At 36.4% G+C, this 17064-nt stretch overlaps 1 protein-coding gene across 1 annotated transcript in view; it reads left to right on the forward strand.

The window, feature by feature from the left end:
- LOC139116701 (uncharacterized) overlaps positions 1-4722 on the forward strand; it is a 125722-nt gene extending 121000 nt beyond the window's left edge. The window contains exons 4-7 of the mRNA XM_070679295.1: positions 400-543; positions 1839-1971; positions 2432-2490; positions 2973-4722. Of these exons, the coding sequence (XP_070535396.1) occupies positions 400-543; positions 1839-1971; positions 2432-2490; positions 2973-3544 (908 nt within the window). The 3' untranslated portion in view covers positions 3545-4722. The remainder of the gene's footprint in view (positions 1-399; positions 544-1838; positions 1972-2431; positions 2491-2972) is intronic.
- Positions 4723-17064: the final 12342 nt, after the last annotated feature.

A 17064-nucleotide genomic window follows, 5' to 3' on the forward strand; every position in this document is an offset into this window, starting at 1 on the left:
ATTCAATATCAAGCTGTCCATAAAATTTAAGCTTTTATTTACCCTTCGCGAGAACACTATGGACGAATGACGTGATATAACAACTATTTAGTAATGTGCTTGAAATGAGAACTTTAATTTGCATAACACATAACGTCCGAGTCACTAATGATGAAGTTGAACTTGCCTATAGATTTGTCCTCATCCGATGACAAGTTTGCACGCTGTTTGTTTTCAAGTATCCACTTTGAAATAAAAACAAAAGTTTCCACACCCAGTGACATAAAAGTGTTGCCCTCTTTCCCGCCCACGGAGAGAATAAAATATCTGCCCGACTGTCACCGAACCGCTTGCGAACCACATTTTCCCTCCGAATAGCTTCTTTGGCTGACCCTCAATTGACTGTATTACTGTTTGTAGCATGTCCACTTGGAATGTACGGTGACAAGTGTCAGGAAGATTGCATGTGTATTGAAGACAAGACAACCCACTGTGACCAATTCAACGGCACGTGTTACTGTAGAGAAGGTTGGGAAGGCAAATCCTGCGAGATAGCAATCAACAGTAGGTGTTCATAGTCCATCGTCCTCATTCAATGTATAATTGGCAGTATAAGAATATTATTGCAAATACTGCGAGATACCAATAAATCATATGTGTTCGTAGTCCTTCATCTTCATTCAATGCATTACTGGCATTTCAACAATTGTCTACGATGAGAAATGTCAAAAGGATTTACATTATCTAGTATAGTGTAACGTGGCATGGTCGAGTGGTAGTTTGGTCGAAATCATTCCGGTATGTATACTGTTCATGGTGGTCGGTGCTATTTCTATTGCTCGTGTACGGGGCCCGGTAATAACGCACTTACAGGCGAGTGGTACATCACGACTCGGCTACTCCAATCATGATACGTGTACATTACAATTACAATATCTAGAAAGGTCGGTCGTCTACAAAGACGTGGTCCACCACAATCAAACAGACTGGGCTTCCCACTGAAGTTAGTACGTCAAAGTCTCAGAGCGTCTACATCTCTGTACATGAATGTGTCAAGAACTGACGTGTCTCTCTGCCTAGAAAGTGTACAACTTAAATCGTCTCTAAATCTTCATATTGTCATGTCTTTGGTATGCATCTATAATTAGGCAGGAGTGAAAGGACAGGAAGGTCTCTCCCAGAAATTGTACAACTTAAACATAGCGCAGGAGGTCCAGGGTAAGTGTCCGGTCGGTGTTAATGACTTAAGCTGTTGTCCAAACAATACATTCACTGAGAGCACATCAAAGAGTGTCGAAGATAAACAAGGGAATCATTCTCTCGATGCTGCACGTGTACAAGGGGTTACTATAGGTCATAGTCATTGTCAGCGGTAAAAGCTAAATTGAAATGATAAAATACTAAACAATCGAAGGGCGATGTAACAATAGTATAGTATAGTACATTATTTCAGACTGAAATGTTCATATACGAGAAATACAACAAGCAATACCAGGAAAAATCACCCAGTTCCTAGACATGTCATGCTACAGGAAATTGCCAATTTGTTTGTCATTATGAAAAATACACACACACAAATTACATGAGATACATTTGCTTTTTCCAAAACTTAAGGAATGTACTATCTGTCTCTCCGATGAACAGATCGCAGCAAGTAATGCATTTTTTGACTTTTCAAGCCTACACTTGAAACTGTACGTATTACGTATAATAACCATGGTTTATCGCGAATATAACTGACGCACTACAAAATGAAGATAAGATAGTTTTGTTGATTTAATTTAGTGTTATGTCACATTATCCTTACGCATATCTGTAATCTCATTATCAAGGTTTAACAGAACTTTTTCTATTGACAGCTGGTGACGCATCACAAAGTCGAGGGGTCTCCTCAAATATAAGTGCAATTGCTGGAATTACTATTGTGGTGATACTTATTATCGCTGTTGCCATAGTGATAGCAGTTTTCTTTATGCTACGACGCAAGACTGAGTAAGTAGCTCATTTTATGAACGAGTTTATAGCGATTTTCTGGGAGTCCTCAATTTGGCAGCTTAGTTTTTCGTGTTTTCGTGAAGTCATTTCAACTTGGACGAAATAAACATCAAATCAAGAGTTTGAAAGGGAATCTTTTCGTTGACCTTCAACGTAGGATGCTTTGAGTAGTCCAGTGCAAGGCGTCAGCGACAGGAATTACTTTGAATAACAATTTGCCGACGTTTGATACCAACGAGAAGGTTCCCATTCAAACCTAAATTTACATTTTTAAGTGCACGCCAAGTATATTATTCTTGCAATCAACAAATTAAACGGTGTGGTCTCACAAAATAGACCAAAGCGCATCAGATGTCCACCAGCATAACAAGTCTTTTATGTTGTAATATTTAAGTGAGATATTGATTTGAATGAGTTCAATTAACACATGAATACCTTGCAAACACTTATCTTATAGGAAAGGAAAACGAGAAATTACAGGACTGTTCACCTATCGTCATACGACAGCTGCTGCAGGTTAATAATCTGCACTTTCACACATCTATTTTAAATTTGAATTAAGCGGATTATTTCAAACACTCACCTCTTATTCAAATTAATAACTTTGAAGATCGACGTTAAATCCAACACAATGTCCACATTGCATTCCCGCGCTGTCATCTCTGAGTGTGAATGTTGTAAAACAAACAACGTTCGCTCTTGGTGGCCACAAATTATTAGCAGTTGTACTCATTATGGATTTGATCGATCTTGGAACTGACGAGCTTGAGAGTACCAAATTATGAAGATTTCATACAGTTCCCCGTTAGTTACGCAATGTTGCCTTTTACTGCCATCATTGTATTAAGCTTATCTTTGCCGTTTGCCAGCGAGTATTTTCATGAACCTCACTTGAAATCATCACTAAAAGGCTATAATCAAATAGTCTTGCCCTTGAAAAAAGTCTTACGACAATATTGCTGTGAATGAAATGTTATCTCTTCTCACCTTTGTTTTAGCAGAGTCTACAGAAGACGATGATACCATTACGTATGCAAACGTTGCAAGCTCTGTCAATCAAAGGCAACATTCTGATCAGGGTGACCAAACACTTAATGTTTACACAGACGTATATAATACGGGAAACAATAAACTTGATCATATCAATTATGGACATGGTTACACAGAATACGCAGTCAACGACAGACCATCACAGGAGGGCGCTGTAGATGGCACCCATGAAGCTTATCGGCCAAAGCTGACAAACGAGGGAGCAGAATATGATAAACTTGCTATAGACGACAGCTGTGGAGCATCAATGATCGTGGACCCTGGCAACTCACTGGCACAGAATCGTAACGCTGATATCAGTTACGACAAGGTTGATCGCACTGGAAGAGCTTACATTCAAGAACATGATGACGAAGTCAATCGGTATGACAACTTGGAAAGCAATACCGAATCAGGCATGGATTCAGGATACTCTCTTAGCCATTCTGAGAAGGCAGATGAATACGGCGGCGTTGATCGCACAGGAAAATTATATCGACCTGATACAGAGACAAACTACGACAAACTCAGAATTAATTAACAACATGAAACTTTGTATACAATAATTGCTGTATGCATGCTACCGATAAATGTCATGATAGAAGGTTAAAAGTCAAAATATCATGCATTCCCATATCAATCGAATCAAATGAATGCCAGGCGATTTTGGCGTACCTATCATGTTTCTTTATATGTGTTGAATATTTTATACAGATCAGTCAAATATGTAAAGTTTACTCCGGTCGATGAACACAAGAAGTTGTTGTTTTTCCCTCCATTTACATGTAAACTTCACTTCAGCACCAGGGTACAATCATCAGTCGTTTCGTCAGTCCATTGTAGCATCGATGGAATTTCTTGTCAACTTCTCCGTTCACTAGTCATCGAAAATGTCACCAGTAGGCACGTTTTTAGTGTATTCACAAATTAATTCTGTTTGTTAGTTATTCATGTGAGACTTAAACCTTTGTAAGCAGAAAACGATGAAATCTACCGCTCTATCTGCGATTATTTTAAACATGTTTTCATTTTTACAAGTTGCTTTGTTATATTTCATGTTATATCTCAACATATAATGTGAATAATAGGCTTGTTCCAACAACATTTTAAACCCTGTTTTTATAGATTTATTTCAGTATGTACATTACCAAAACAAAAATTGGTCGACTTTCCTGTGAAGGTCTTGACTGGATTGTATAAGAGTACTGTCTCTCTTGAAACAATTTTCTCTATTATGAATTAGATTTGATTTGAAAAAGTATCGAGAAAAAACTCGAACTTTAATTACGCACTGGTTTTACCAAAAGACTATATTCAAATATTCAAAAAGTGATGAAATTATTCTGTGATAAATTCGACTCTTCAAAGGCGAAGAAGTGTTTAAAATCGCAGTATCTCTAAACAAGAATTAAATTCCAGATCAATTTTAAAACAATAAAGTTCGGTTTCCTTGTGGAGTCGACTTCATATACTCTGTTCTGTCTTAGATCTGAGGTCCGATGAGATATCGGTTTATTGAGTAATCACTTTATTTGTACTCTTTATTGTAAACGGATATATTGTGATTATACGAAAATGGTATCCTAACATTAAAAACATTAAAATGAACTGATATGTCTGTAAAAACTCCGATTTACAAAGAATACAAATAAACAGTGTTATTACTACTATAGTATGGTTGTTTTTTGAGACTGAAGATTAAACCCCAGATACGAAATGAAATGGGTTCATTAGCGTATAATTCACTTTCGGTTTTACAATTGTTTTGCTTTAATCTTCTTTATTCATTGCTTTGCTTGTTTCGGCGAATATTTATCTTTTTGATAGTACTGCACGAGAAAACCCCTTACCACAAACTCTGTTGCTAGACACTCATTACAATCAAGTGCGACCAATGTTTGCTATCCAATAAACACCGCGTGTTTTTGTAAATAAATAAGCGTGTTTACAAACTTGCACAGGGGAATTGGTAACAGTCAGAGTCACTTTGCATGCCCCTTGACTGTCAGAGCACAGTCTCGTTCAAGAGGTTTATTTTTTAGGTCAAGAAATCACTCAAATTTGCTAGAATCCTGTCTCGAATGGGGCTATTTCTGACTTTATATATATATATATATATATATATATATATATATATATATATATATATATATATATATATAATATATATATATGTATATATATATATATACAATATTTATTATATATATACTATACACTATATATATATATATATATATATATATATATATATATATATATATATATATATATATATATATATATATATATACCAAAACTTGTTTGTATCTTCTCAGAGGGGTAAAGTGCTCGATGCAGGGATGCAGAGCAATATTACAATAAATATGAGAACACATAAAGTATGTTTGGTACATATTACTCGAGTTTCACGCATACACGCGATCGTCAGATAGGTAGATTTTATATAATCTACCTATCTGACGATCGCGTGTATGCGTGAAACGCGACTGCTGCATGCCACACCTAAGTGTAGCTGACAGAATTATGCGTATCAGCTTTCAGTAATGCGTTGAAGCATGGCACACCACAATTTCACATTATCAAGAAATGAATATATCCATTGCACCGCCAGAAAACGAGACGAAAGACTCGCCAGGCACTTTTGCGAAGGCACTGGCTTCGGCCGGGGTGGAACTGCAAGGAAGATCTGCCCTGGTCCTGCTGATTTTATCATGGCCAATGCATTACCCCAATCATACTGGGATTGGGCTATAATGTTGGCAGCGGCCGTGCCGAAGTACAACCTAATCATGCATGGTTTCTTGGAAACCGACAATAATGGTGACGCAGAGACTGTGCAGATACTAAATTAATGACGTTGCTTCGAGCAGTAGTGGAAAACCAAACCGTGAACGGCCGTTTTCAGGGCCACTAGCTATTCCAAAGAGAGATTACCGAAAAGCTTCATCAACATGTTCATATACTGAAAAGCACTTTGATTTAGCGGCATACTTGTTTAGCGAATTAAATGAAATAATGTTCTAGCTAAAATACATGTTTTACAGTAAACTGCACGTTCCACCGAGAAATAGAAAAACGCATAAAGGTTTATTTCTGAAATCGCCACTTCTGTTTTACAAAGTGATAGTAAGTATCGTAATTGGTTAGCAGTGTAAAAAACTGCCCGATGATGACAACTAATATGGTACATTAACCAAATAAGAAAGTAATGATGGGCTCGCACAATTATAAAGCACCTCAGTCGCTTGTTTTCCGATACACGCTGCCGGCCTTGTTGAAGTGAATAAACACTGTGTTTATTAAATTACGGCCGCCGACCGGCCCGGCGTGTATGACGGTGTTTACTGCAAAGGCCGGCCAGCGTGTATCGGAAAACAAGCGACTAGGTAACGTACCAAGTAATTCGCCACGCATAACATAACGTACAAGAAACAGACGATGTGTGATAGATGAAATACGAAGAGAGTTGGTTTGGATTTGCTAATGTTTTTCGGGGCATTTGCTTGCCACAGAATTTTATCTATTCACCAGTTTCGAAACTGTCAACAAATAAATTGTCACAAACTGTCTATTTTTAGATTTTTGACGACGCTATTACTTGACCGTTCAGCAATATCATGTGTAAATAGAATGTTTTTAATCTTTGCCGGAGCGAACATTGCGTTCATAATTCAGAAGATGAAAAAAACAATACGGGTTAAATGTTTCGAATGCAGAACGTCATTGGCTGATTCCGTAAAATGGCCCAGGATAGGCTTTGTCTTTACGCTGACATTGGCTTGTTTCTTCGACTAAGATAGACATTCTAATGCGTGACAAATTGCGTCCTTCTCTTCTGATGATGTGATACTTGATATAAGTGTGTGTAACTTTGTCAATTGTATGCTATTTTAGTAGCTTGATATTGTGTGTCGTTCTATATTCTGATTGGCTGAAAGCCGCCACATACCCTGATTAATGCGAAATCGAATTAAGGAGGTATGAGCTGGTCATCATGGAGATGAAAAATCTACATTTATACGCACCCATTGTGATATCAGAATTTTATTACAAACAAAAATCCTGGCATTACTGGTGTATCCGAAAGGAGTGAGCATGGATTCTGTAACAGGCCTAGTGTTTGTCACAATACACGAAGAACTTCATGAAGAAGTTGCCACTTAGCTGCAACGGAAGTTTGTCCATCGATACAGAAGGAACTATGACATGAGTTGCCGCGAGCAAGATGGGCAACCCAATGACCAACGTTATAAAAAACTCAACCAGTGCATTAATGTACCCATCTCATTTAGGAGCATGTTTCTGTAATCTGGTGTCAGCTCCGATGAAACGAACGCGTACACGCGTGCGTCGGGTCAAATCAATGGGGTCAAACCCATACGCAATAACCGATTATTAGTTGACCTTATTAAACAATACATGTGTAAAGTGCAAAAGCAATAAACGCAATAGGCACGATGTTATAGTTAATCTGTGAATTTTTAACAAAATTTTCACATCACCAGGGCGTGATTGGTCAATCCAAAATGAAAACTTGTATTATTAAATTTAAGGTTAATTCCATTGTCTTGCAATATATGAAAAGTGGATATCTTGCATCTCCCTTCTGTTTTATTCACGATAAATGATTAAAGGCTTGCTCATTATAAACGATTAAAATAATCGCGACTACAAGTCGAAAATGTCATAACACGCGTCAGAATTGGTATAACAAGTATCATATCATCAAAAGGAGTAGACAGAACGGATTTGATCACTTGGGTTTCAGCGTGATCATTTACGCCTCAACATTTGTAAAGTTCTCATAAGTTCTCATACAGTGCCTCTTGTACAGCCACAGTAGTTTGTCTCACAGGATGGCACGGGGACAATTGTAAGGAACATAACACGAGAGATAACGCAAAACACTTCGCTGTAACTGGAAGAATGGGATATGTCGTTTTGTTGAAGGACGGAAGGAATAAGAATGCACTGAATCTATGGGAGGCAGACAGCAGACGAAAATCTTTCAAAATGTTTGAAAGTGGGGAATATGGATGAATGAATGTAAAAATAGTCGCAAATGTATATTCCATGACCTACTTTCAATTCATGAAGATTGTTTGACACTCATGGCACTAAAATCATTTTCTTCAAGCTATAATTTATTTCCAGTTTTGTCAGTCTTCTTGTAAGAGTCTCATTGTTACTGTTGCCGCTGTTCTTGAATTCGGTAAACTAGTGGTGTTTTCAAAAAAGGTCGACATAATGAAATATTTACTCTCAAGCACATATAGATGCAGATCGTCGCATGTGACATTGCCTTATCATCAAACATTGTTTGTACAATTGAATGATTAAGACTCACGACCACACAAGCTGATATTGTGTGACAAAAATTGTCTACAGGAATTGATTAAACCGTTGTCGAATCGATATATCTTCTTCAGACTAGTAATAATTCCTACAGAACAGTTCAATTGTAGAATTCGTATGATACAATAACATTACCTCGGAACGTCGAATGCACACAAAGGTCATGTCCTGTAATGGAAACGGGTAAGGCTTTAAAATTTCAATAAATGGCGAATTGTGTCAGTTTGTCTACAAAGTCCGACAAATAACAATTCCAACTCGTTGATAATTTATCTTATTATTTATCTTATTAATAAATCCCTGCCTTTCCACGAAATCAAAGGTAACAGGCTATCTCGCTTGAGGAAGTTTTTCGTACCTATATGTCACGTGTCACGATCTGGTATACGTAGTTCCGTTTGCTTGTATGAGGAAGTACATGTATATTTTGGCGAGAGATCATTAGTATGCAGTCATTTCAACTAATCAAACCATACGTCGATTTGAAATAGCTGTGTACATTCCTCGTTGTAAGACGTGAACCTTTGCGTTAAATTGTGCATGGCTTTGATTTGTAATACGAATTCTTCTTGGGCTAAAAGATGTCGAGGAACGTGTACATTATTATTACGCTAGCTCTACATATTTTGAACACATGTACAAATACAGCTGAAAAATGTAGTCGATCTGTCAGGTAAGTCCTTTCTTCCTAAACCTTCTAAACAATACCACCCAAAGTAATATTTTACTGTTGTTTAGAGAGTCAGTCCAACTACAACAATTGAAGTTACGAAAGGATTTTAGGAACACGCCCGGATCAGAGCAGATGTGTAAAGTGAGAGCTGGTACTGGTCTCTATTCTTCAGTAACTTTATGCTAAACTTCTGTACATTTTTACACTCCAGCTCAACACTTCAGCCTTACCAGTACGCTTTCAAAACGTATTTACCCTGTAAAAGACGACTTGTGTGTCGCCGCTGTAACGTTCGTGTTATTTAAATAAAACTTCTAAAGATTGGTGACCAGCCGAACCAACTCGACCTTTACTCTACATATCCTATATTTTATTCGAACATTGAATCAGTATTCGTCAAACACCCCTTGATGACGGATAAGCTTCGGTATGACAAACAATGACACAGAACATTGCTTCAAAATAGCGTTGACTGTAATTCAACTGTACTTCCGCGTTTCAGTTTAAACTCTCATTTCCTTTGGCTTTATTATTGTTTTAACAGAAGTGTATTAGTACAAGAACAATCGTACTTCATTTACATTGATTATCCATTGTCCCGACGTGCAATACTTAATTCAGCTACGGAGTCTTCTTTGTCTGGGCGATTCGCTGTACAGTTCTACCTTGGAATGAATTATAAAGACACAAAACGCACGGATAGGATGTACAGTAATTAGGGTTGTTCTTTCCCTAAGACTGCAAGACGAACATTGAGTGGCGTCATAAGTAATGCATATGCTGTCTAAATCAAGAAACCCGGATACTTGCAATTTAAACTCAACGATATGGTTTTAGCTTTGACGACTTTTTACATCGTCATGAATGAAAAGCTGAGAAGTTATCAGATGTTTGTGGATTTGATTCATAATTTACCAAATAACATTCGGTTTTTAAAAGCCACCTTTTAAAATTCTTTAGTGAGCCAAGAAATTCACATTGTTTAACAATACAAAAATACCACTTCTCAATCTGAACACGGGATGAAATGTTCAGATGTAGATTTACGTCATGGGATATTTGTACTGTAATGTTCAGAATCAAACAAGAAAAACCCTTAAGATATTTTACATCCTTCCAATGGAAGTATTACTGAAGTATCAGCTAGAATCAGACGCAGACTGTAATCATATTACAATGACAGACTATTACGCTATTAATCGTCTATTAGCACCTATCGTAAAAAGTTGATTTATGGGAACGAGTGAAATATGATGGTACATTATACGCGATTTGTCAAATTGATGTTAAAAGAGTAACCACTGGTGCCCCTTTACACTGTTGTTAAGAAGAGGGAGACATGAAAAAAACAATGAATGCGACGTTCATGACAAATTCAACTTCCGTATATTCTGTAGATGACAATGCATATCATTTGCTATTGCTATGGAAATAACAGTCTTTGGATTTCTTTCTAATCCATCTGGTCAAGTTCTTTACCCAAGTTATTCAACACCCTTAATTCGGTATTTGAATATGGACTACGTAATTTTGAAGCCTTCATTTAATGTGTGTTCTGATTTGCATTCGATCGTCAATTAAAATATTATCATTTTTATTATATACTCCGATTACGTCTTAATGTAAAAAATAAGGGAGGAAAGCGATCTCATAAGTAGGCAGCATTTTTCCATGTCTCGTCTCGGTTCGGTTGCATTAAACTTGATTACATCGAATTCCAGATTTATTTTTTTTTATTACATGGGTTACATGTCTTTCTCAACAAAAATATTTTCATGGTTAGATAAAAAAAAACTACAATGAAAGTAATAAGTTAAAGCTAGTTTCTTTAAATTGAACTTTCACGATCTTCAGTAAAGTCCTTCAAGGTTCAAATTTTCTTACGAGCAAATGACCTTATGGCAATGTATTAATATTGACATTTAAAACTTCACTACTCTAGAAGAGGCTTTTTGAGAAACCACTATCAGCACTCACCAATGACAGAAACGTCTAGCGTTTTAACAATTTTGATTATTTTCAGCAAGATTGTCTCCTTACAAGATTTGAGAACCAAAGAATCAAAGCAACAGGGATATAAAATCCGATGTATATCTTATTTTCGTCATGGTAGTTGTGCAGCTTATCGGTAAGATCTGTATCGGAAAATTTTAGCAACTGACATACACTTAAATTGATGTTTTTTAGCATCCATTTAACATTTGTTCCTTCAATGAGTAACTGAGAAACGTGTAAACGTTTCATTTTTTGCATTGAAAAGAACATATGACGACGGTTGACGAAAAAGAAAAAAAGAACATATGACGACGGTTGGGGAAAATGAAAACAGGTGTACATATACCTGAATGGCATTTTCATATTTCAGAAATCATGTCATCACACTTTTCATTTGATAATAGTATTCTATTTATCTATGATGTCTAGGACTGTCTATAAAACTGTGTACAGTACTGTGTATACCAAAAGATATAGCCTGACTTATGAAACAGAATACATTGACTGCCCTGGTAAGTAAATATTAGCGTCATTTTCATACTATTTATAGTTGATTTAACTGTCTATAAACATTTCATATCTGATCCTCACAATGCGATAGGTGCCATGGTCCTCAATACTAGGATATAACATGTCATGAGCAAACCAGCTGTCTTATCGATACAATATAACCACGTGATTTATCTTCACTTAACCTACGTATATAATAATTTTTCAAATGTGTTTGCATCGTCGAGATAAAACTACTTCATAGGATTTGGTACGGAAGTTAGAACGAGAATATTTAGGAAAATATTGTTCTGTATCAGCGACATGATTTCGAATAACGATATTTTCATAATTAGCAGATGTTGTTAAACTAGAACTTAATTGGGTTTTGTTTCAGGAATTGTTCCGTGTATTGCATCTTCAGATCACAAATTGTAGTACAGTTGACCAATATTACAAATTCTAGTGCAGCCGACGGTTTTTACAAACGAAATACAGCACACAATATTAACGAATACAATTGTTAAATTTTCTTTTGCAACTCCCGTACAATTGAAAGTACAGTTTTTGCAAGAAAAATGTTAGAAATGCAGTGGCCAAAGCCTGATAGTAAACTATAAAATTGTGATTCTAACTTGGCGTGACGTTTCTTGCGTGGCGTTCCTGTTCTGTTTGGTTAGATGTTTTACATGAACCTTAAAACGCTACGAAAGAGATATATTCGGTCAAAGTGAGCATTTACGTAATATTTTACTATTTTATGTAAAGTCCTCTCATAATTGGGAATAGCATTTCGATATATTATGAGCAATTTTCATACAAGTTATATCATACGATGTACCTGTCAAACATTATCCGATTGCTTTTAGAATGTTCAGAATGGGAATTTGCCGAAAATCTTTGTCAAGCTTGTGGGAACTGTCAGCCTTGCCAGTGTAACCGAACATTTTCAAAATCATGCAACAAAAGAGATGGCAGCTGTAGATGCAATGAAGGATGGCACGGTAAAAAATGTGACATCAGTGAGTGTCAAATTCAAAATGCAATTCAATTTAAACCAATTCGAGATACGAAAAGCTTATTATCTTTGCCTTCAGACAAATTGAGAAATATGACTAAGCAATTAAAATAACACCTAATTTAATTAGCACATAACGTCGTTTTAAACAGCTCTGTAAGGCCAAGAAAAATACAAAGTTTGTTTCTTGTCCTCGCGCACGTCAATTTAGACCCGCCGCGTCAACCATTTGTTCTGCTCATGAGGAAATAAAATACAAAAACTAAACGCAAAAATACGCGACGATAGTGCATAACACAGTGCTGTATAAAACAGAACGGTAAGCAAAATAATTGAAACTAACATTCCATTAAGGACTGTGGACATATATCACTGATGTATTAAGCTGTCAAAACTGTGCCTTGCTGCACCAAAAATCAAACCGCAGAACTGTTGCTGTACAAAAATAATAATGCAACACTGCTGTGTATTTATCTCTGCGTGGATTCGTATGTTGTTGTCATGTTTTTTCTGCGCTCTTGTTGATTCAAGAATAAAATAATTGAGAGTAAAAACCGCGTTAACGCATCGTCTTTTTCAAATATGTCTATTTATGGGATGAGAAACAAACTTTTTATTTTTGGCCGAAACGTCAGTTTTTTTACAACAGTCTAATCGTGCAGATTTATTTCACTGTAAATAATATGCTCAAAAGCAGAATATTATAAATAAGCTCACAAAGATCAGGATCGAAGCTGAACTCGGAAATGAGTAATGCTAACACCACTTATGTCTTGTTATTTTATTGCGAGCAAGTCTTGATGCAAAGTGTTCAACAAATATGTCCATGTGCCTTACACGTTTTAACTACACGGTAGGACAGAGAAGCTTCCTAAAACGTTTTATTATCATTGACTTAAGAGTGTAAACAAGAAACGTACGGAGAAAATTGCATTCATAAATGCCAGTGTGATATGAATAATACAGTGTCATGTGATCACCTTGACGGTACGTGCAGATGTAAGCCGGGATGGATTGGAGCAACTTGCAATCGAAGTGAGTTATCACGTGACAAAAACTCTATTTTCAACTGCGTGACAGTATAAGATAATTCAGTGTCTCCACTTTTCCGATTATTGGAATACTAGAAAACAAAGTTAGCCAAGGTCAGAAAAAATTGGCGGTATAGGGGTGGAGCAGTGAAAATAGAAAGCCTCGAAATGAATGGGTGCATGTTGATCTCCGTGGTCTTCCTCCATGCAAAACAGAGATACAATTACTAAATGAGACAGTAAACTTATCTTTCTTAAAACTTAGCCTATTTTTAATGGTTGCCTAATGATAAGTGTGTATAATAGTAATCAACAATTATAACTATGGTAACAAAAGATGCAAACAACCAATGAATAGCACACACTGTACTCTGAAATGAACGAATAAATGTGTCCGATAGAAAAGCATTTTACTGGAAAGCTAATCCAACTGCAATGTCACTTCACAGTCATAATGCGACACTAAGAATCGAATTAGCAAAATCAAGACTGGATAATTTGTGTTCTCAACTTGTTTCAAGTCATTGTACACAAAGCATATGTTTATTACATGTGTTACATAGCTAAGATTTGAAGTTTCGAGCGCATTTTAAACGCTAGCGGCCGGGGACGAGAAGCTTACTATAGCTGCTTTTATTATTATTGATTTCAGAGTGTGAGCAAGGGATGTACGGACATCACTGCATGCAAGAATGCCGGTGTGATATGAACAATACAGTGTCATGTGATCACCGTGACGGCTCATGCAGGTGTAAACTGGGATGGACAGGAGAAACGTGCAATCAAAGTGAGTTAAGCCTTATTATATGGCAAAAACTCTATTTGAACTGCGTAATACTATGATTGTGTATATACGCTTTGCCGATAATTGAAATGAAAGAAAAGGTTAACCAGGGACCGAGAAGAATTAACGACATAGACAGTGAAAATAGAAGGTCGTGAAAAATGAATGGGTGTTCACGTTGATCTCCATATACTTACTCCATGCAAAACAGACAGAGATACAATTTACTAAATGAGACTGAAAATTGGGGATTTTGCCGAGCGGTTTTGACCATGGTGACTGTACGTTGTGAGTTCGAATCCGATCAAAAATCTACTGTGTTTCTTAAAGCATAGCCTATCTTCAAAGGTTGCCCAATTATAGTCTGTATAACAGTGAACAGCTATTGTAAATATGAAATAATAACACAAACTACTTCACAAAGTACAAGAAATCATATATGTTACTTAAGTAACTTAAGTAACATATATTATTACTTTGTACTTGAAGTAATCTGTCGATGATATGTATAACACATACATAATAAGTAATCTGTGTTATATACTTGTTGATTGTAGAATACAGTTTGAATTTTTAATATACATTCCAAATTGGAAAAAGTACAAAAGTGAACACTTTCAAAAGGACAACAAGGTATATCCTTAATGCGTGTACGTAGCGTCCAAACAATTTATTGAAAATTGAAAATTGAAATCACCTTCAAAATGCTATTTTCATTTTAATGAAATAACAACCAATTTTTAATATTCGTTTTTTCAGACAAAATTTTTATTTTACCGATTTTTTGGCACGGTTTTCGCGGCCAATCAATTCTCAAAAATATTAAAATGCATTTTAGCACAAAAAGCGTTATTTAAATGATTGAAATAGAATTTTATTTTTCATATTCATCTTAATTGAAAATACCAATTGACAGACCAATTTTAATAAAGCTTCTATTATTTGGTCATTAATGAAACATTCGCCTTGTTCATATTTTGAATTCGAAATGCAATTATCAGTGAAAAAAAATGAAATTTAATCTATTAATTCTATTTTATTTCTTAAATTCAAAATCACGTGTTCTGAATATTTTTAAAGAAAGTTGCTTGTTTTCATGTTATAATTTGTATCCTAAAATGATGTTTTCATTTTCAACAAAACTAAAAAAATCATTACGAGTATCAAAATATTACCTAATCTTAAAATAAAAAAATAGTACTATTTCAAGATTCGTAAAATTTATTACGGGACATTGTACGTATTTGAGAAGAACAAAATGAAGAGAAAGGAACTCTTTGAAATAAAATCATGTCTTACCGATTTAAGAGGAATTTGCAATTTTACTTTGGTGCGTGCGAAAATTAGAAATTGAAAATTGTAAGTTTCAACCTTTTTCATTTTTTGAAAATGGTCGAAAGACGACTCATTTGAATTGCTGTTCCCGCCCTCTACCGGCCAGTGGGTGAGCAGCATCAACGCGTACGAGATTTTCGGTTTCCGCAACGCATACTTGTTCCCGCGCTTACTGTATGTGCTGCAGAAGACTGGCCACCGAAGACGATATAAAGGAAATTGAGGGCAACTCTACACATTATCATTAGCCCTACGAGTATGGCGAGAGTGTCCGGCTCCCACGGCGTAGCCAAAGCCGGACACTCTCGCCATACTCGTAGGACTACTCCACACATCGGCTCTACCAAGATTGTTTAGTATTACGATGTGGTGAATAAAAGGATCATTGCATTTATTTTGTGTGGAATACATGGCGAGACACCGGTGAATCGATAGTGCTTTGACCCTAGTCATGTGATCTGGGTCCCCGGTAAACCGGTTTGTTGATTGAGTGATTCGTCTTGACGGTGTTTCGGAACCAAAAATGGGGTTCCTTCATCAGTCGCTCTCTTGTTTTGTATCCCCTCCACTGGTTGTGTGATGAAGTCATCTTCGTCCTCGAGGAGGAGAAGCCAGATTCGTTATTGAGAGAGTTCAGAGAGTTAGCCACTCTATTGACTGACTATAGTGAGCGATCCGGTGTGTGGTGTCATATTATAATTAGGGGCCTAACATGACCCAACATCGACCGGAGTTTCTAGACGCTTATAAGGATTTTTGTTTTAGGGCATATTTTGAGCGTTGCTAGTGCTCGTTATGTTAACAGTAAATGTTGTACTAATCATTGGTCATTGTTCGGCGTGTGGCGTCGCTTAATTTCATGTATTTCACAAAATCTGCGCACTGATCTCTCGCTTAATCCTGACAGATTATGATCAGGAAACAAGTCTTTCAAAGTACATGCTATCTCGCGGTGTGTTTTACCTTCAAAAACAACCATTTGCCGCATAAACTCTTCAGAGACTAAGGAAGACAACTCCATTTTAAATTTACCGCAGTTCTTGCGTTGACGGAAGCCGGAAATCTCGCACGCATCGCTGCTCGCCCACTGGCCGGTAGAGGGCCAGGAACAGCAAAGAAATTGAAATAACATGTAAGTCGTTTTTCGACCATTTTCAAAAAATGAAAATGGTTGAAACTTACCATTTTCAATTTTCAATTTTCGCAAGTAACAAAATGAACAGCGAATTCATTTTAAATTAGTTGTACATGATTTATTATCATATACCCATGCCCATATTGCTACATCCTAGTGACGTTCAACGTAAAATATCAGCCGTGATATTTCACGGTAAACGTCGAGATATGCATGATGAACGTCATCAGTTTTAGAGTTTTC

Source organism: Ptychodera flava, chromosome 18 (genome assembly GCF_041260155.1).
Source record: "Ptychodera flava strain L36383 chromosome 18, AS_Pfla_20210202, whole genome shotgun sequence".
Lineage (NCBI taxonomy): Eukaryota > Metazoa > Hemichordata > Enteropneusta > Ptychoderidae > Ptychodera > Ptychodera flava.